General features: G+C 54.0%; 1 protein-coding gene across 1 annotated transcript in view; it reads left to right on the top strand.

Annotated features, from left to right (window-relative positions):
* Positions 1-21,276, top strand: part of COL22A1 (collagen type XXII alpha 1 chain) — a 269,313-nt gene that overhangs the window by 138,567 nt on the left and 109,470 nt on the right. The window contains 8 exon segments of the mRNA XM_038555601.1: positions 6,237-6,290; positions 6,949-7,002; positions 9,304-9,357; positions 10,666-10,719; positions 14,709-14,753; positions 14,935-14,997; positions 15,408-15,461; positions 19,070-19,111. Of these exon segments, the coding sequence (XP_038411529.1) occupies positions 6,237-6,290; positions 6,949-7,002; positions 9,304-9,357; positions 10,666-10,719; positions 14,709-14,753; positions 14,935-14,997; positions 15,408-15,461; positions 19,070-19,111 (420 nt within the window).

Genomic DNA, 21,276 nt, shown 5'->3' with positions numbered 1-21,276 from the left:
GTGAGATAATCGGCCTCTCTCGGGGCCCAGAGGTGGCTCCTGCCTACACCCATCTGGAAAATCAAGGTTGCTTCTGCTGAGAATCTTTTCTGCTCTGTCGAGAAGAAGGAAGGGAGATAAAGGGTTTCATTTCTGCCATTGTCAAGACACCCTCTTTAGTGTTCGTACATAATTGTGACTATTCTTTATACCCACCTGTGAGACAAGAATGCAGATCCCATGTAAAACCCAAGGAGACGGAGCTCAGAGCTTAATTAGCTCTGCGTGTACTGGGATGAGCCCGCTCAGCAACCTCAGAGTGCACTGGCCCCAGGGCGGCTGGCATCCTGGAAGATGCTTTCGGTGCCTTTTTTTTTTTTTTTCAAGATGAAAAAACTTCACCTGCTGGAATGTTTCAGAATAAATAGATGCATTCATGATGTTGGAGGCAGTGGCTCTTATGTCCTGGCAGCCTTTTAGGCAAAATGGAAATCTGTGTCTCATCGGGTCAGGCATTTGCAGAAACTGATGGCGTTTGGTGTGGCAGGCAAGGACGGATGGCCCTTGAATCAGTGGCCCAGGGGAGGGGTTGGCCCTGGAGATGACTAGGTGGGCTTGTGGGCCTGGGTCTCTGCACAGGAGCCCTGCTGGGGAAGGTAGTCATTATGGCTTTGCTCCCCGGGAGCCACATCCTAAGTGGGGCGGCGGGGGGGAGATGTACAAATTATGAACAACCCCCTCCCTCAACAGCAAACATTTCCAAGCCACATAAGCAGCCTGATTGCCAGGCTAATTTGTGCAAGTAATTTCCACACATCTTCACATCCCATCCAGCTTCATGAATCTCTGCCAGTTGGAACTAGGTGGTTATTGGGAATAACTATTTGCCATTCCTTTATTAATGAGAATTAGGTTAAGTGGTTGTTTATGCACCATCATTGTCATTACGGAGAATGTTCAAGAGCTGCGTAGCCGCCATCGTTTTGGACGGATCGAATGTTATTTCATTAATACTAATTACACCGATTGGTTCACTTTTATTAGTAGTCACTACTTAGCTGTTTTCATTGGGAACAACGAGAACAGTCGTTATTATGTTGTTAACATTTAAATCTGTTGGTTAACTTGTCACTCAGTAATAACTAGATTAACTGGTTATTTGTGTATTTTTATTAATAGTAAAAGGAAAAGAGAGTGGAGCAACACGTGTGCAAGGCTCCAGTGCTCCGAGCTTGCTCACACACCCTCACTAATCCATGTTGAGGTGAGCAAAGGCGCTCCAGCCTCTCTCCTGCAGTTCTGGAAACTGAGGCACAGGGGGAACTGCATTGCCCAAGTCCGTGGAGGGAGTGCGAGGCAATCTAGTGTTGGGCCCAGGCCACCCGAAACCAAAGCCCTATTTTTTAATCCCTTTATACTATCATGACTCACCAATAAAGGTAGTAGTTAAATAGTTTTAGTTTAACATAACCTAATGTATGATCTTAAATTCAAATGTTAGGGATCCCTGGGTGGCTCAGCAGTTGAGCATCTACCTTTGGGTCAGGTCGTCTCCCGAGGTCCCAGGATCAAGTCCCATGTCGGGCTCCCTGCATGGAGCCTGCTTCTCTCTCTGCCTCTGTCTCTGCCTCTCTCTGTATGTCTCTCATGAATAAATAAATAAAATCTAAAAAAAAAAAAATGTTAAAACAGCAGGCAGGACAATTTGCCCTTGGTCTGAAGTGCGGTGAGGGTCAAGGACACGTGGACTCCTGCCTTAATTTCCTGAAGAAGGGAAGTGGGTGCGGGCTTCCAAGTGGTGACCCTCCTGAACCCCTGCAGGTCAGGGTCCTCCCGACTCCACATCTCCCCCTCCTGCATTCACCTGAACTTTCCTCTCCACCTGCCACCCATGCAGATCCTCTCCAGGCACCCTCCCACCCCAGACAGGTCAGTTCCCTAGGTGCGCCCTGCTCCACCTCCCGAATGATCATATTTCTTCCTTCTCAAAGCACCTCCTTCTCTCGGTTTCTGGCCATGCAGACCCTTGCTTCTCTGACAGTCTGGCCCTGAGTCCCGGTCTGCCTTGCTATCTCCCCCTCTGCCCATGTCCTGAAAGGACAGCAGGGCCCCCCACACCATCTCTCAGGATCCTGTGCAGGGCCCTGCTTCTGCCCACCCTGCAGGCCCTGACCATGGGTAGATCCGGGCCCACCCCCAAAGCCCCCAGGCTCCTGCCACCCCGCTCCTCCGGGGCGGGCTGTCGTGCATCAAACACAACATCCTCCAGAAGAACCACTGATGCCACCTCATCCTCCACTGTGCTCCTCCCATGTTCCTTCTCTTGGCAGATGGTGCCACCAGCTACCTGCTTGTTCTGGGCAAACACAGCTGGGTTTGATGCTTCTCTTCACACACACACACACACACACACACACACACACACACACACACACACACTGTTGTAAATCTTGTCAACTTCACCTTCAAAATATATCCCAAGTTGGACTGGTTCTTGCTGTCTCCACCCCTCACCCCTGTTCTCCCAGGGGGGCCCTGCCCCCAGCTGACTCGCCCCTTCACACGGACTCAGACTTTGTGCTGGGGCTGGTGTCAGGCAGGAGGCCAAAATATAATAACCACCTTCCCCATGGCATGGGGCAGCACAGGGCTTATTGTCCTGGGTGCCTTACCGTGTTCAATCTCAAGGAACAGAGGCTTCATGGCTCCACCTTACAGACCAGGGGACTGGGCCTTCGTAAAGCAAGGAACTTGCCATATGGCTGGGAACTAGCAGATAGGGGTTCTGTTTGCTTCCTTAGCTGGACCCCACGTGCAGGGACTGCAATAAACGGGGACGCTTAGGGGTCATGGGGCCATATGCATAAAAGCCTCATAGATGGCCAGGAAGATCGTTGGTGCTTCAAAAAATCTTCTCCGTACCTGGCCTCTAGGCTGATGGGCCCACGTGTCCAGGTCCTTCCCAGGCCCCGCTCCTGCCCCACCGACCCTCCCCCATGGCTCGCCAGAGGCTGGATCAGAAGCCTTCTGAGTTTCCTCCAGAGTGGAGGTCTGCTCTGCTCCAGGTGTCTGGTCACCTGGAGGAGGCCGATCGCAGCCTCCTAGGGTGCAGACGTCAGAACCTCCCAAGGCCAGGTGGCAGTTCTGAGAAGAGCATCCTCTACTGCCTGTGTCCCCGCGTGGCTGTCAGAAGGCACGGTGATGCCCTCTGAGCAGGGTCCCCAGGGCACCAGCGGCAGGCGGGCTGACATTGGGTCCTCATTGCTGCTCCCTCCCCCACCATGCATTTCTCACCTGGACTTAGGAGATGCTCCTTGTCAGTGAGAGGAGGCTGGGGGCGAACGGCTGTGCCCTTTGTGTGGCCACCCCAGCTGGAAGCAGTGCCCAGACCCCTGCCAGCTGTTGGAGCTGCTTCCAGCTTCTCTCTGTAAATTGCTTGCTACAGGTACTGACCTCCTGAATTTACAGCACCAGACAAGCAGGCCGTTATTAAGCCCCTAGTGTGTGCATAGCAATGAACCAGGTGCTGCGGGTCCTTACAAAGGAGGTGGATGTGACATGAAAGTTGAAAGTTCTGGTCCCATTTAATGCACACAGTCTCTTAGGAGAGCACTCTGTCCAAGGGAGTGCTGGGGTTGGAACCAGAGGGCTCAGACCTGTGTTCCAAGCTGTACAGATGTTTTGCAGGAGGCGGGCACAGGGGGTGGCAGGTGAAGGGACCAGGGTCCTTGCATCTGAATGCCAGCTGTGTCTCATAACAATTTCCCTCCCAAGTTCCAGTTCTTTGTGCATAACATGGGATGGAGTAAACCCGCCTGGCAGGCTTGGTGGTGGACAGAAATGAGGCCCAGCATATGAAGCACAGGGCAGAGGGAGCACTGAGTGGGGGGCTGGCCACTCCCCCCAGCCCTTCTCCTACTTCTGTGTTTTCTGCTTTCTCCTTGCATGGAACCCTGCTTCTCTCATTGTGCTTCTAATATTCTCATAGTTAGGGTGTGTGTGGAGTTAGTTTAGGTGGGCGATTCCCAGACCAGACAGCGCTTCAGGATTCCTGGGGGGTGGGGAGGAGTGTTTCCAAAGTCACTGACCCCTTGGGCTTATCCCGGAGGCAAACAAGGGGCCCCGGATACTGTACTTATGACAAGTTTTCTGGGTGTCTCTGCAGCAGCCGGCCTATCAGGGATCCTCTGGAGATGATGGCTTTGTGGCCTCGGGGTGGGGGGGCGCTTACCCTCTCTGGGTCTCTCTTCATTATCATCAGACAAGCAGGCCTAATTTCCAGTAGGTGACCACTAGTGATCCGCTTACTCTGGCATGCTGTGAGGCCACAGCGTCCTGCAGGGGGTTTGCAAGAGGCAAAGGAGGAAGGGGAAACAGGGTCCGTCGGAGGAGCAAGCTAGCCAGGAGGCCTGCTTCCTGCAGCAATCTGCTTGAAAGCGCATGAAGCACTCCAGGGTTCATCACCATCTTGGAAGCGCATCATCATCCTGAAAGAAGGCTGATGTGTCCAGATTGCTAGCAGAGGAGGGGCTCAGAGAAGCCCTGTGGACAGGGGGGTGGATGAGACCCCAAGGGTCACATTGGAGTATGAGCAGGTCACCTGGAATGTGCCTTCCGAGGGGGTCCTGGGAGTGTCACCTGCAGGGCTCTTGCTGGGCGGTAGGGGTGAGGCCACGAACCTTCTCAGTGCTCGTCCCAGACCCGCATGCAGCAGGGAGGACCCCTGCCCGGCCCCCTGTCCCGGGCTACCGGGCCCCTCAGCTGCGCCTGCCTCAAGCACACCTCTCCCAACAAAAGTAGCTGCTACCTCCAAAGACAGCTGCTACAGGGACAGCGAGGTGCAGATGCCATCAGAAATTCCCTCTGCGCCCATCGCTGACTCGCGTGTGCCCCCAGCGGGAGACAGGGCAATGGTCCAGGGGAGCAGCCGCCTTTGTCACTTGTTAGTATTGATCCCCCTCTAGTGGCGACGTGGCAGCTTTCTCCCTGGACGCAGGGCCCTCTCCTTAGCGCCCCTTAAATTCAGTTGAAGTCCTCAAACATATATGGAGCACCTGCTGTAGGCCAAGCCCTGGGTTCAGGTCTGTGAGACATGCAGAGGGAACAAGAGGGGCCTCCGCCTCAGAGGGCAGGGGAGTCAGACGACCACGGTGACACTGGCCTTGAGCGTGGAGGAGCAAGTTAGGGAACGGGAGACCGTGTCAGAGGTGGAGGCGTGGAGAAGGGGGCTGGGAGGGGGCACCTTCCTGCAGGAAGAAGACCCGAGCAAACAAAACCAGAGCTCCTCTCTGAGAACAGGGTGAGGGCGCAGAGGGGGGAGGTGGGGATGGACCTGGATGGGTGCACGGTGCCGCCGGCAAGCAGGTCATCCGCCCAACAGTGCGTCCCAACAATTCCTCATCCGTGGAGCAGAGCTGCACCTTGTGAAGTGAGTGGGTCCCAGGCTGGGCAGGGGCTGTCGGGAACCTGTAAATACTTTGGTCCATTCTGGGCTCCAGTCCCTCTCCGTGGTCCTGGGCCTGCACAGCTGCCCGAGGCTCAGAACTTGGGGTGTGTGACAGGACGACCTGCCCTGGTGCCCCTGTCGCCTCGCCTGCACCCTCAGTCGGACGGGGCTGCCCCGCAGGCGGGAGCTCCGGCTCGGGTTCTGTCCTGCTTGTGGGGCCTGCGTCGGTTCCTGGACGTGGAGGTGCCCCTGGGATCGGTGTAGGGCATGACGACCGGGGCTGCAGGGTGGATGTCAAGACTGGGCTCCGGAGAATCGTCCTGAGAGCTCTCAGGACTACCAGCTGGCGGCCCCACCCCAGACCTAGGGAATCGGGGGGGGGGGGGGGGGGGGGGAGGGCGGCTGGGGCAGGAGACCCATGTCATTCACCCCCAGCAGCCACTGTCCTGCAAGGTCTTTGTTAACAGCTTAACCCACCGTGTGTGCATGTGTGTGTGTAAACGTGCAGCCTTATGCACATAAATACGTATGTATTTACTTTAAATGCTCAAGTATTTTGAACAGACAGAAGAGATGACCTAACAGTTATAGAATCATCACCTCAATATGACAGGTGTCAACAGCTTGCAAATTTTACTTGTTTTTTTTTTCTTGCTTTTTGCTTTTTTTGTTTATTTGAAAATAAAGCATCACGGAGATGAAGGCTCACCTGGTCTCTGTGACACCTTCCCTCCTCCTCTCTCAAAAGATATTGTCACCAGGAAACTGCTCCACGCACAATCGTAACCCATGCCATGCTCTTCCTTTGCAGGGCCCACCAGGACCGCCTGGCATCCCAGGCCCCCCCGGACCCGGAGGACCCCCGGTAAGACTGGCTCTGCTTTTCTTGTGCAAGGTCCCTTAGGTGAGGGTCTCATGGCCCCCGGGGACCGGGAATGTCTCCGTGTACGGCCATCTGTTTGTCCTTCTCCTTCATGAGCGAGGAGGACTCCTCCTGTAGCTGCCCCCTAGCCTCTGAGCTTTCAGGCCCTAGATTAGACCAGAAATATCTCTTGAGCTCATGTAGCATGTGGGTTGGCTGCTTCTCGAGACAGACACGTCGGAGGAGGAACGTTAGTCTGGGGATGCCCGTAACTAGTTTGTGGTTTGGCGCCGGGGCCGCCAGAGGGCCGGGGTAGACACTGGTTGACATCCTGCCCCCTGCCCACATGTCCTGTAGCTGGGGAAGTTCTCCTGTGAGCGGAGGGGGAGGGGACCTAGCCACCAGCAGGGGTGGCCCTTCGGCCCATCCCACCAGGTGGGAGCCTGCGCAGTGGGGACTGCAGACCGGACACGGTGTGACAACTCCGCGTCTCACAGTGCCGCACACTAAGCATGCTCCGGTGCCCTGAGGTGTATCCCACCCCCCGCCCCAGCATCCTCATCACAGAGGCCTGGGACGTGCCAGGCAAGGCGTTGGGAGAAAGGCCCTGATGCTCCAAAGAAGCCAGACTAACGGTTGCTCCCTGTGATTCCCTTCTCAGGGTTTACCTGGAGAGATCGGCTTCCCGGGAAAACCCGGGCACCCCGGGCCGACGGTGAGTGCCCCGGAGCGTCCCCCACTCACTCTTATCCGTCCTCCATTGGTCCACGTCGGGGGTGGCTGGGCCCTCCCAGCCAGCCACCGGGGCTGCCGGCCTCTCTCCATTCCCTTTGCTCCCCTGCCAGTGGGCACCAAGGCCCCGGCGCCCAGCCCAACCCCTTCCTCCTGTGGTTCCTTCCGCGTCCTCAGTCTCCCGGCACGGCTCCCCCATGGGTCCCCAGCCAGGGTGCAGATCGGGGCATCCTCTCCGCAGGCCACCACCTCTGGTCTCTTTGAAGAGGCAAGTTCAGAAGCCCTTGCTGCTTAAAGCGTGGCTTCCTGTCCCTGTGGGACACGTGCAGAGGGTCACGGAAGTAACCGAGGTGGCGAAGTCTTCCTGTTCTGGGCCTGTTTGCATTTCCTCACTCCCGAACTCAGTAGATCCTGGGGACCCGGGGACCTTCTGCCTTTTAAGTCCTGACGATGGGACTCAGTGACCTTTGTGTCTCCACGCACGTAACGTGTGTGCTGTTAAAGCTGGGGTGTCCTAGTTCTGGCCCTGCACTCTTCAGGGCCCAGTGGTGGGGGTGGCTTGTGACACCACAGGGCTGCATCATCCTCATCGACCTGTGCATGACACCCAGGGAGGCCTTGTGCCCCTGGATGGATTTCCTGATGGCTGGCTTTCTCTCCCATGGGCCACTGGGTGAGGAGGGGGATCCAGACGGCACAGAAGAGGTGAAAGAGGTAAATCAGACCGTGTAGCGCCCAGCAGCAGTGCCTCCTTGTCGTTGGAGCTTTGGCAGATCCACTGGTGGCTGTAAATGGACCCCCCACCCCCACCCAGGACAGGTGGCTAGAATGCCAGCATTCATGGCTAGAATGCCAGCATTCTCAGCTCTGCTGAATACCGAAGGCTGTGGGACGTCCACTCAGGGGTGTGATGCACACTCTAGGGCGACCTCATCCAAAGCTGACCACCTGCTCCATTGCAGCAGCACCAGCAAGTACTCACGAACCCAAAGTTACCTGCAGTGTGCCCCGCGAACACTCACGCGTGCCCTGCCACCCACAGCATCACCCACAAAGGGTGTATTCATGTGACGGTGTCGCAGGAAAGTTCAAACCTATTAACAATCACATGTGATGTAAGGGGTTCGTCAACAAGCACGCATGCTGGTGTGAACATTCAGGACACGGGAGAGAGTCGGGGGAAGAGGAAAAAGCAGTGGAAAGAAGGCCGCCGTGGCGCAGACAGGGACGTCATGGCCCCTGACAGTTGGAAGCACTGCCTCCGGCTTTTGCGTTTGCTCTCCAGTGAGATCATGCTTCATGGACCCGAGTGCCCTTACCCCCAGAAGCATGCCTCCCCCTACCCTTTTAGGGGTTCCCTCCTGGGACCCCTGCTCCAGGAAGATGGGGCTGTCCTCCCAATAGGCCACCAGCCCAGGCTGGAGACTCCAGGGAATAGGAGTCGTGAATTGGGTGTCAGGGGACCTCTTGGCAGAAAAATTACCAGGTTTTACTAAAATAGTAATAACTTGGAATAGCACTTACAGCTGCCACAGTAACATATGTTGCAGGGAAGGGATTTCCCTCCTAGCTGTCGTGGGGGGGAGGGTGCACCTGTTAGGTCACTTAAGGGTCAGAGAAAAAGCAGAGCAAATACATCTGGAGCAGCGGAAGGTGGAGCCGGGAGGCCTGGGTTTAAACCCTGTGGGGCCCCATTACCCACCACGGAGTCTGGAGTACATGCCTCGGCCTTTCTGAGCCTCTGTCCCCTTGCCTGCGACACCACCTATCGTGGTCTGGTCAGAAGGGGCTGGCGGAGGAGGAGGAGGCCACTTGTAGGGAGTTAGGACATGGAGCCCCTCAGTGTCGTGCTTAGAAATAAAAGGCGGACTTGATGAATTCCAACCAGGACGCTGGGAAGGGAGGAAATGTGGGCGGAGGTTTTGCAGGGAGCAGGAAACAAGGTGGGAAGCAGAAGACAGGGAGAGAGGGACCTGAGCGGGTTCAGCTCACTGTCTGGGTCCTGCCTCCTCTTGCCAACAGCACATGTCCGCACGGGACACCAGGCCCTGGCCAGAGGGCGAGGGCCATCTCCCTCATAAGGCAGTGTGTGGGGACAGCCTGGTCCCACCGAGACCGGCACGCTGGCGAGAGAACGCCCCCCCTCAGAGGCGGGACGGCCAGGCTGCTGGCTACAAAGCCAGCTCCTGGCTAGAAGCCCCTCAGTGCAATGCACCCTAAATACACCTCTCATTGCTCCCTAAACATGCTTCTCATTGTGCCTTGTTTTCTCCCTCTTGACCAGGGCACACCTGGAAAGGATGGGCAGGATGGAGCACCAGGCCTGCCAGGACCCAAGGTTGGTGTTCACAGGGGCGACAGGAGTTTGGGACCCAAAATGCAGAAGGAAAGAGATGTTGGATTGTTGGTGAATATTAACATATGCTGATTGCTAGGGCTCAGGATCAGGGCTGGGGATCAGGGCTTGGGGATCAGGTCTGGGGATCAGGGGTGGGGAGCAGGGCTAGGGACCAGGGCTAGAGATCAGGGCTCGGGATCAGGGCTGGGGATCAGGGCTGGGGACCAGGGCTCGGGACCAGGGGTTGGGACCAGGGTTTGGGGACCAGGGCTGGGGACTAGGGCTGGGGACCAGGGCTGGGGACCAGGGGTCGGAATCAGGGCTCGGGATCAGGGCTCGGGGCCAGGGGTCGGGATCAGAGCTGGGGACCAGGGCTGGAGGTCAGGGTTGGGGACCAGGGATCAGGGCTGGGGACCAGGGCTCAGGACCAGGGATCGAGATCAGGGCTAGGAACCAGGGCTGGAGACCAGAGCTGGGGACCAGGGCTTGGGGATCAGGGCTGGGGATCAGGGCTGGAGGTCAGGGCTGGGGATCAGGGCTGGGGACCAGGGCTCGGGATCAGGGCTTGGGAATGTTGGCATTCACCCGGTCAGACATGGGCAAGTCCTTTATTTCTGCGAAGGTGCCTGGAGAAGGATTTGGAAGCCTCACACTTTAAAACGAACCTGTTAGAAATACGCACGTGTTGGCCAGAAGTAGCAACTTTGGGATGCTCAGGACATAGGAGACTCTAATTCTAAAAATATTCTTGTGAGGCTCATTATGGTAGGATCATTAAGAAAAGAGTCAGAGGTTAAGTATCATAAAACTGGGAAGCAAATTCCCGGTTCCCACACGGCACACGAACAGCCGCGAGTCGGCCCAGTAAATATTTCCACCAGCGAACGTGCTTCTTTCCTTCCAAACACGTTCCCTCAGGGTGTGGGGCAGCGGTCGGCTTCTTGAGAGCACCCATCATCCTCTTCAACAAATAACCCAGAAATGCAACTTTTTCATGACCAAACACAGAATAAGTGTGGATTTAATTTCATTTTAAGGGGGTTTATGTGACCACTCCCCTCTTTCTCCCCATCTTTCACAAGAAGACGAGAGGGCGAACCTAGTATTTCAAAGTCTCCAAATTGCTCACGCCTCCTCTCGTCTACTCAGTTGTATGTTTGGGAAATAAAACAAAAGCAGAGCCATGGCGTATGGAACCTGAGAGGTGGTTTGGCCGCCGTGGCCTCGCGGGGGCAGCGCCTTGGCTGGGGCTGACCGTGACCCCCAGGCCCCATGCCCTCCGCCAACCTCCGTGTGCACCCCTTGCAGGGCCAGCCAGGAGACAGAGGAGAAGACGGTCTGCCTGGAAAACCCGGCCTTAGGGTATGGACCCCCCCCTCCGCCCCAGGTTCTGCCCACTGGTGTGTTTGTGGTTGTGGGAACCGCAGTCGATGGTGGGAGCACGGTGGGTGAGCTGGGGCCCGTCTGCAGGGGTGGGGGCGCCTGTGACTGCCGCACGGGCTGGGAATGGTCACGGCAGGCCCGGGACACAGGGAGCGGGGCCAGGGGGTCCTCGGGAAGCCTGTAGATGTGGAACACGGCCTCGAGGGGAACTTGTCCCGGCAGCGGTCAGCGAGAGGGACTCCGCTCTGTGTCTGGGGGTCTGTACCCGCCCCCCAGGGTTCAAATCTCAGATGTGGCCTGAGCTCAGAATGCAGTGAATACGGGAGAGAGAGCAGGACCGTGTGTGTGGCGCCCTGTGTGTGTGTATCTGGTGTGTGTGTGTCTGTCTGTGGTGTGTGTCGGTTTGTATATGTGGGGTGTGCAGTGTGTGTGTATGTGTGTGGTGTGCGTCTGTGGTGTGTGTTGGTGTCTGTATGTGGGATGCATGTGTGGTGTGTATGTCTGTGGTGTGTGTTGGTATGTGTATATGGGGTGTGGGGTGTGTTTGGTGTACAGCGTGTGTCAGTGTGTCGGGGGGAGGTGAGTGTATGTTGTATGTGTGTATGTGTGTGGTGTACACATGTGGTCTATGTCTATGTCAGTATGTGTATGTGGGGTGCGTCTGGTGTGTTGTGGGCGGGTGCACGTGTGTATGTGTCAGTGTGTGTGGGGGTATAGGGGTAGGGTGTCTGGTGTATGTGTACATAGGGTGTGTGTGGGGGGGTGTTTATATGTGGGGTGCGTGTGTGAGGTATGTGTATGTGGAGTGTGTTTGTGGGGTGTGTGTGTGTATACATGGGGTGTGTGTGTGAGGTGTTATGTGGGGTGCGGGTGAGGTGTGTGTACATGGGGTGCATGTGCGGTGTGTGTGTACATGGGGTGTGTGGGGTGTGTCTATGTGGAGTGCATATGGGGTGTGTGCATGTACATGGGGTGTGGGGGGTGTACGTGCGGTGTGTGTGGGGTATGTGTATGTGGGGTGCATGTGTGGGGTGTACATAGGGTGCGTGTGTGGGGTGTGTGTACGTTTGGTGTGTGGGGAGTGCATGTGGGGAGTCTTTGTGGGGAGCGTGTGGGGAGCATGTGGGGTACGTATAGGGGAGTGTGTGGGGTACTTGTGAGAGGTGTGTGCAGGGAGCACGTGCGGGGGCAGGGAGAGCGTGGGCTGACAGGTGCTGCACCCCGGCCCGTGTGATTGCCTGGCCCGCCACCCCGGGGCCCTGTGCAGCAGGTTCCCAGGGCCAGTTTGCCACGTGGCCGGTGGGTCCGACCCAGCCCAGCAGGAGCCGGGAGGGGCCTGGCCTCACCCCTGGTCCCGGGAAGGCAGGACCCGATCACCTGTGGGCGGCGAAGGTGCAGGGGGTACAGCCGCAGGCGCCCTGGTGTTGCCTCGCCTTCCACACAGCGGGCATTCTTCAGAAGACGACAATGTGTCGCGCACCCCCAGGTGGATCCCGTGTGGCAAGAACCTCCCGGGTCCCCCGAGAAGCCCCCTGTTGTCTGGGTTCCAGATCCCTGAGGCCCAGCCCCTGAGCCCCATGAGCGCACAGACGGTTGTCCCGTTGCCACCTACAGGACTGTGGTCCTTCCTGTTTTAAGAAGCATCATATGCATTTAAAAAGCACTTTGATGATCCTCAGTCACTGAAATATAATAATGAGTAATTTATTGTGCCACCTCCACGCACGCCTGGGTGTGGGTGCGTTTAGGGGGGTGAAGCTCGTGGTCTTAAAAGCACCCAGGCCACCGTTCGGTGTTTGGTTGAAATTCCATCATTTTCTGGAAAGGACTTGTTGGGCTGGCACAGGTTGGCTGATGACCCAGTAGATGGTATCGTGGGGACCACACCTCACAGTTGCATCTTCTCCAATTTGTAAAATGGAGCCCACGTCCTCCTGGGCTTGCACAAGTGAGTTCCGACCTCGTGTCCGGTGGTCTTCGGAGCCTGGCTCTGGCGCGTGCACGGGCCTGCAGGAGGCCATTGCAGATCACAGGAAGTGTTGGGATGACCTCACAGGTGCCCTTGGGGATTTCTGTGGCCTCAACGTCTGCGACGTGCTTTGTATCTCTGGTGACCTCTGAAGGCCCGAAGATCCAGCCCACATGTGTCGTTTTTGTCCGATTCCTAGTGCGATACATTTGGAACATGTCTCCAGGAAGTTCAAAACTAGGAATTTTTGCAGTTATGATACCTTCACAACGTACTCAGCAGCCTCCAAAACCATCTGTCCTGGGGCCTTACGCCTGTTTTTTTGTTTGTTTGTTTTTTGTTTTTTTGTTTTTGTTTTTGTTTTTGTATTTTTTACAAAATGCCAGCTAAAGATAAAAAATCTTCCAGGATTACAGCTAAGTCGTGGACAGCAGGTTTAGGGGTCCATCAGGGAAGGGAGCTGGCTTGCAGGGCGCACAGATCGGGAATTCAAGACGCCACCCAGCCCCCCGGCCCCCGGGGCCTCTGATGTAGGGGCTCGTGGCGCGAACTCAGGAGGCACTTCCAAAGCTCATCAAAATGCCTTCTGACCACACCCGGACGCGCAGTGGCTTTCTCAGCACGAGAGAAGCAATCCCCGCGGCGAAGGGGTTAGCATCCCAGCAGATGTAAGGCGACAGTTGGAGTGGCACGTATTTGTGTGACTCCACGTAGAGCAGTTTTTACTAATTGTAAAGACTGGGACTTCACGGGGGATCGGAGTGCATGGAGGACATTTCTAGATGGGCCAGTGCCCCTGGCGGCACCAGAGCCGCAGCGCCCAAAGCTAAACAGTGCATCGGGATCCTTTCTTTTCTTTTTCTTTTCTTCCCTCCTCCCCTTCGCCTCTGAGAAGTGGTGGTCATGCTGGCCGTCACCAGCAGCGGAGTCTGGCGTGGCTGCGGGGGCAATCACGACGTGCACGCGTGAACTTGCTCGTTCATTCATTCGGGGGGCCGTTCACTTGCCAGAAGACCACAGTCCTCACGGAGAGCTACACGACATGCTCCTAAACACACGGCCGTGCTCCTAAGTAGCACGATGGGTGTTAGAGGTCGGCATTCAAGAAGTCAGTGGTTTTCGAGCCATGTCATTGGTTAGAAAGTATGGTCCCTCCCCCCCCCCCCCCCACCGACCCCTCACCACCACCACACACACAAATTCGCATCAGTGGTCTGCAGGGACTGGTTAACACAGCAGCCTGATGTCCTGGGGCCAGCAGACAAGGCCCGTAGAAGTCTCCCGCTTCAACACGACCCCAAAATGCTACCCAGGAACCGAAAGGCTGAGGGCAAAACTTCATCCAATCCTCTAGAACCAGCATGTATTTGGGGTTTGCGTTTGGACGTTGACCAGAATTTCCCCCCAAGACCTGCCCTTCCTGTAGCACACCTCGGGACAGGAAAACTAAAGCTCTCACCCGCCTCTAACCTGGGGGCTGCCTGCGTTTTCCAAAAAGTCTGAACAGCAACTGCGGGACAGGGGCCAGCCCGGGCGTGCTCCTCAGTGGTTGCTCCTTCATCACCGGGCCCAGCCTGGGGCCCGGGCTCCCCTGCCACGTGTGCTAACGGCTCAGAGCGGGATGGACCTCGGAGTCACAGCTTTGGCCCGTTGCTATTGCTCTTTGTACGCTTGTAGGTTCAGGATGGATGGATTCAGCGGTGTGACCTGGGTCAGCACGGTTCCAGCAGATGTTTCTTTGGGGGGCAACTGAGAAAGGATGTGCAAGAGTGTGGAGCCCCCTCCCTTTGGAAATGCCAAAGGCTTAGGGTTTCTGTAGCCCGAGCTGCCGCATAGAGTCAGCTGCGTAGAGCGCGGGCTGTGACCCTATGCGACGCTCATGCCCCAGAATCCAGAATTGCGGCCCGCAGGTGCTGTGAATGTGTGGGGCCGGGGGAATGACAGCCATTGCCGCAAATGTGAGCGGAAAATAATGGGGTGTCTGTTATTCTGTCTCCAGGGTGAAGTTGGGGAGCAAGGCCTGGCAGGCCGACCTGGAGAGAAGGTCTGTTTGTTCATATTTTCGTTCATTCATTCATTCATTCATTCATTCATTTGCTGGAGATCTCAGGGGGCTGGGGGGCAGGAGGGGGAGAGCACAGGTCTGGGGCCCGGCCCGGCCCACAGGAGAGGCCCCTCACCTCCCCAAGAGCCCAGCAGACAGCGGTGCTGTGTTGTTTCCGCAGGGAGCAGCGGGGCTCCCAGGGGCTCCCGGATTCCCAGGCGTGAGGGGAGAGAAAGGAGAGCAGGTAAGTGGCAGCGCCGCACCTGTGGCCTCGCAAAGCAGCCCCCTCTGGGGTCCAGCCCCTGGGCCAATGGGGTGGTGTTACCTGGGGCTCAGGAGTATTTCCCCAGGTTCAAAGTCAAGGAGAGGAAGGGGCTCAGGCCCTCTGGCCTGCCAGCTGAGAGAGAAGTCTGCAGAGTGTGCAGCATCTTCAGAGGGCAACAGGGTGGGGGGTCATGTCGGGGGCCCAACGGGGATCGGGTGCCTCACGGTCACTGACAGTGGCCCACGCAGCTGCACTTCACCTTGACCTTTACCGATAAGACAGCCCAGGTCGAGAGAAGAAAGGGATTTTTTAGCCAAGGTCCACTTGCTCGTACGTGAAAAAGGCGGGTGTTGCGTTGTGGCGCGTTCTAATTTCCTCTTTCGCTGCAGGGAGAGAAAGGTGGGCTGGGCCTCCCGGGAGTGAAAGGTGACCCAGGTGAAAAGGTACGAGCTGCTGCTGGCCGCCTGGCCGTCGCTGCCTGAATTGGCCAAGCGCCATTCCGTGTGCATGTGCCTCGCCTGCCGCGCGGTGGGGAGGGCCTCGGGTTCCGAGCCTGAGCTGGGGCCTAGATTCTAATCCGCTTCTGCCCGCCCGGTGGCTCTGGGCACCTTCTCCGACCTCCCTCTGCCTTGGCTCGCTGGCTGGGAGATGGGTTCACTGATCCTTCCTCCGCGGGGCTGCTGGGAAGCGGGACGCAGGTCCCGTGTGGTGGAGTGAGACTCGCAGTCTGTGCCGGGACCGCCGGACGCACTGCTCCTGCGGCGACTCTGGCTATCCTCAGGGTGACCCTGAGAGGGGTCCTGTTACCAGCAGCATCCCCACTTCATAGCTAAGGAAACTGAGGCACAGAAAAGCCACATTGCTTTCTCAGGAGCATATTGCATTAAGATCGGAACCCCAGCAGTGGGTCGCATCAGGGTCCTGGCTCCCAGCAGGGCAGTGCCTGAGGCCGGCCTGGCCCGTGGGCACCTGAGCAATGACGGCGCCCCCAGGAGGCCTGGCTCTCCCCATCACCTGTCACCTGCACGATGCTCCCCCCGCCCCTGTCTCCCCATGTTTGCACTGCCTTCCCCTCCAGTCTCCCCTTTCTCAGTCCCCCTACCCCTCCTCATTGTCTCTGGGGTCCAGGAGGGGCTCCCACTTTCTTCTCTCTTGGGCTGGAGGCTGAGGAGGGCTTTACTCTGCACAGACCCGCTATCTAGACACGGAGGCCCAGAAATGGGAAGGGCCCAGGCTTGCTGCTCTGGTGGCTTTTTTGGAATTACAATTTTCATTTGAGAAACTCATTTCCAGGATGCAGAGGACTCCTGCCAGACCGTAAAGCCCCTTTTATTGCTTTGATAGAACTGCAAGGCCTCCGGCCGAATCACATCCAAGCTTCCAGGGAACCTGGCCTGCCGTTCTTTCCTCCAGAGAAATATGTAATAATAGATCATTCTGGTCAAAAATCCAAAATAGGACATTAAAGCAACATCGTCCCCTTCTGACTGTGTCTTGTACTTCCCCGCCTCTGCGTTCGAGGCCCATCCTCCTCGCCACCGGCTCTGACCCTTTTAGTCCAGTGGCATCTTGGAAAGTGGGAACGATCATCTCCTCCCTCAGCAAGGCTGCCGGGGCTTCATGTTTTCCCGAGATGCTGGGATCTGGGCCCGTCGGGTGGCGAACTCTAGAACTCATGGGTCCTTCTGCAGCCGTGCAGGGGGTCATTGGGGGTCTTCTCCGCCCCACCTGCTGTCCCTTCTTCACCCTACAGCGCCAGGGAGGGGGGGCCGGCTCTTCCCAGAAGGCAATGTTTAGACCCCCTGGATTGGAGACGTGTCTGTTCCCCTGTCCTCCGCTCTTTAATACACCTCCATACCTTGGCTTGGCTTGTGTCAACACCAAATGTACAGACCTTTAAAAATTGTAAAGAGAAAGGAAAAGAGTTTCATTTGAGCCCAAGTTAAGACAGCTGCCCTGACGCACAGTCTCCACAAAGAGGAGAGTGCTCCGGGAAGAAACATTCGGGGCAGGGTTCTCTATATGCCTTTTACATATATATGATCATTGTGATGAAGGGCAGTCCAGAAAGTTACAGACTTTATCTTGTGTTTTTAGTATATGCAAGGCTGTAAGACTTTAATCTTATGGGAACCAGGGAGGTTTTGTGATTTTTTTTTTTTTTTTTTTTATGTTTGGAGTGTTCCCTTTTATTTATTTATTTATTTATTTTTTCAACAAGGCCGACATACAATGTGTGCTAGGGCAGAAATAGAGTCCATGCTTTTAAGTTTTGCTGAGTCATTTTGACGTTGGTAAATGTAAAAGTATTGGGACACCTGGGCGGCTCAGCGGTTGAGCCTCTGATTTTGGCTCAGGGCATGATCCCGGGGTCCTGGGATTGAATCCTGCATCGGGCTCCCTGCATGGAGCCTGCTTCTCCCTCTGCCTGTGTCTCTGCCTCTCTCTCTCTGTCTCTCATGAATAAATAAATAAAATCTTTTTTTAAAAAAAGTGAAGGGATAGCTTCCCTAGTTGCCCAGGAGCTGAGCCCAGACACTTAAGTTGAAAGTTGAAATTTTCCTTTATTGCCAGGAAACACTCAACTCTGATTATTTGGACTTTTTAATGTGGAGTAAACTGGTTTAAATGAGCTTGGTTCTGGAACACGACGATGTCAGTGTCAGGCGGATAATTGGGTAAAATCGGGTAGTACAAATAACACTGAGAAAGTGTTTTTCTTTCTGGAAAAAATTCTAGAACTTTAGTGAAGGCATTGCTGCTTGGATTCTGAGAACCAGGCTCAGCCACATGCCGGCTGTGACTTTGAGCAGGCAAATGAGCATTAGGTGTCGGTGTCCTCATCTCGGAAATGGGAATGCCACAGTGTCTGCCTTCTAGGCACTTCTCTGGAGATTCAATGAGTCAATACATATAAAAACATAACTCAGTTGGGACACCTGGGTGGCTCAGCAGTTGAGCGTCTGCCTTCGGCTCAGGGCGTGATCTCAGAGTCCCGGGATCGAGTCCCACGTTGGGCTCCCTGCAGGGAGCCTGCTTCTCCCTCTGCCTGTGTCTCTGCCTCTCTCTCTCTCTGTCTCTCATCAATCAATAAATAAAATCTTAAAAAAAAAACATAACTCAGTAACTGGAATTAAATACTGTATAACAATAGAAACAATATAGCTATTTTATCATATAATTATTGCTTACTGAGAGTGGCCTTGTCTCTTTCTAAGCCAGTTTCATTCATTGGTTTACTAACAATGCATGGAAGGCCTGCCCTGGACCTCGCCCTGGGCCACTCAGAACATGTGTGGACACAGACACCCATGTCCTGGCGTCACATGGCCCACCTGGAAGGACGGCTTTGGGGACCGTGTCTGCTCCCTGAGGTTTCTTGTGCATGGGTAGACTAATGGCCCCCTTGCCTGGGGTCAAATGTAGAACCATGTCCTCCTCCTTGGGGCCCTGCTGAAGATATTCAGTCAGTCCCTCTATGATGCTGTGAGCTGTCGGTACTGCCATCATTATTTTGTGAAGACGTAGACAAGCACAACGAGGTCAAAGAATGTATAAAATGGAAGATTGAAGTTAAATCCCAGACCTGTGTTGTTTACAGGAATGTAGATTTGTCCCCTCCCAGTCCCCTGGGAAGGGCCCGTCCCCTCCACGCAGGCTGGGCTGGGGCCCGTGGAGTCTGTAAGGGAGCTCCTGTCTTTATGCCCAAGGGCACAGAGCAGGGATGTTTGCTGCTTCACGGGCCGTGATGGCACTAAGTGTCATCAACGAGCAGATAGATCATGGATCACTTGATTTCCGTATTCACGGTGGGATAGCATGGAGTGATATAAGTGATCTATGGCCACCCATGTTAGCATAGCTAATTCTCAAAGCATAAGGTTTCCTACAACTGAAATAGTTAATAATTTGGAATCTATCTCTCTGTCAAGGTAGATGCTGGGCAGGTGGTTCTGTCATCTGGGGAGAGCTGTCCCAGGATAAACAATGTTGGCAGGAGAATTAATGGTCATTCATTCATTCATTCATTCATTGATTTATTTTCATCCAGGGTGAAGCTGGTCCCGCAGGCCCCCCTGGATTACCTGGCACTGTAAGTTACTCCGCTTCTCCTCCTCATCCTTCTTTGAATCCCTCAGGCATTGGGTGCCTCCCTTCCTCCCAAACCACTTAGTTATAAACATCTTTCCAGTGGAGATGGCCACTAGGCAAGCCTATTCTTAGGTCTTGTGATCCAGAAATACTTAAGCTTCTGTAAAAAGCACCTTGTGTTTATTGATTTATTTTATGCAGCAAGCATAGTGGCTATTTATCAGAACATTGGCTAGACACAGTATGTACCCACCCATTAACATATGAGGAAACTGAGGTCCAGACACAAGAAACAGGAATAGACTTTGTCCAGAGCAAGACGGCAAAATGGATCTATAACCACAACTCATGCTTCCACCCTGTGCAGGCATGAGGGCAGGCATTGTGCTTGGTGATGAGTAGTGAGTAAGGCCATGGGCTTCAGAGCTTGAAAAAAGTGAGTTTGAGTTCCTGAGTCCCTGCTCTGCCATCTACCAGCACTATGGTCTTAGGTACATTGTTTAATTTCAAAGACCCCATCTTCTCATTTATTAAGAAAAGATATTATACCCAGCTGTCTTGTACATTCCTAGTGAAAATTAAATGAAATAATGCAAAGTTCATAGTCCAGTTTCTGATACATAATAAACACTAAATTAAAAATAAATTCTTAAAAAATAAATAATAAAAATAAATTCTATATAAATAGGGGAGGCTATTTTGGATGCTTTTTTTTTTCCATTTTAATATTTCTTCCCAGCCATTATATTCTGTGCTCTGATCAGTTGGTTTCAGGGACATTGAACGTGGCTTCAGTGCTGGCCATGGTTGGGCAAGTATGGATCATTCAGTTCCCTGAGCAGGGAACTGCCTAAGAAAATAGAGACAGAGAGATGAGAGCCTGAACACCCAGAAATCCCGTTTATAGTGTGACAAAGAATCTCTGCCTGTGGTTTTTATGTATGTTAAATCATTCTTCTACAGCTCAATCTCCTCCCCACATACACACCTGTCAAAACGAGACTCAGCCATTCCATAAGGATGTCAGAAGAATCTCAGAATCAAATTTAGATTCGGAACCGGTCATATAAAACTTGGTGTAATAATGAAAACGTCTAATGTTGGCAAGCATGCAGGGAAATGTATTATTTAGTAGGAGGGCAAATTGGTAGCATCGAATTGAGAAGTTGCTCAGTATTCACATATCATAAAGTATGTACTTGTTAGCTTAGAAATTTCGTTTCCAGGCATCTATCTCAGGGAAATATTTGCATTGTGTGTAGTTGAAAAAGCATGCACAAGAATGCGCATTGTAGTTTTGCTTATAATGAAATGTTACTGGCCACTTATATGACCAAAGCATAGAATTAAGTGCACCACAGAATATCCATATCGTGGAATCCTATTCTATAAAATACACACACAAGCATATGCACACACTCATGTATATATACACAATATACATGGCCTTGAAAAGATACTGCTGATACTCAAGAAAGCTGCCTAGAGAAACCAGCGTGACCTCCAGGGCCACCCCGGTGGGGCACGTTCCTACCCCACACTTACTTACTACTGGTGGGAGCTTTGTTAAGCTTTCACCTCTCTGCTTCTAATTTTCTTATTCATGATGCAGGGAAAACATGATCTACCCCTTGGTTATTGTGAGGAATATGTGGTTTAAACATGTAAACAAGAACTAATAATCATGTGGTGGCTGTTGATATTTGTATAACTCTTGTGCAAAATCATGCACTTCTATACATTCATAATTATGTGGAAATACATAGAAAAATTTGCTAAACTGAAAAATAGTGATTTCTTCTGGAGAAGGAATTACTAGTATTTGGGGACATGGAAGACAAGATGGATTTGAAAAAGCTTTTGCCCTTCTATTTTGACTTCATTGTGTGATTATTTTTTTAGGATTTTATTTATTTACTTGAGAGAGACAGAGCGAGCATGAACAGGGAAGTGGGGGGCAGAGGGAGAGGGAGAAGCAGACTCTCTGCTGAGCAAGGAGCCCGACATGGGGCTCAATCCCAGGCCCTCAAGATCATGACCTGAGCCGAAGGCAGATGCTTCACCGACTCAGCCACCCAGGTGCCCCCTTGACTTCATTGGGTGTTTGGACTAGAATCTATGATGCCCTTTACCCTGTTTGCTTATTGTTTGAGCACCTGCTGTGAG

This window comes from Canis lupus, chromosome 13 (assembly GCF_011100685.1).
Source record: "Canis lupus familiaris isolate Mischka breed German Shepherd chromosome 13, alternate assembly UU_Cfam_GSD_1.0, whole genome shotgun sequence".
Taxonomy (NCBI): domain Eukaryota; kingdom Metazoa; phylum Chordata; class Mammalia; order Carnivora; family Canidae; genus Canis; species Canis lupus.
This window is presented reverse-complemented; position numbering and strand designations above follow the sequence as displayed.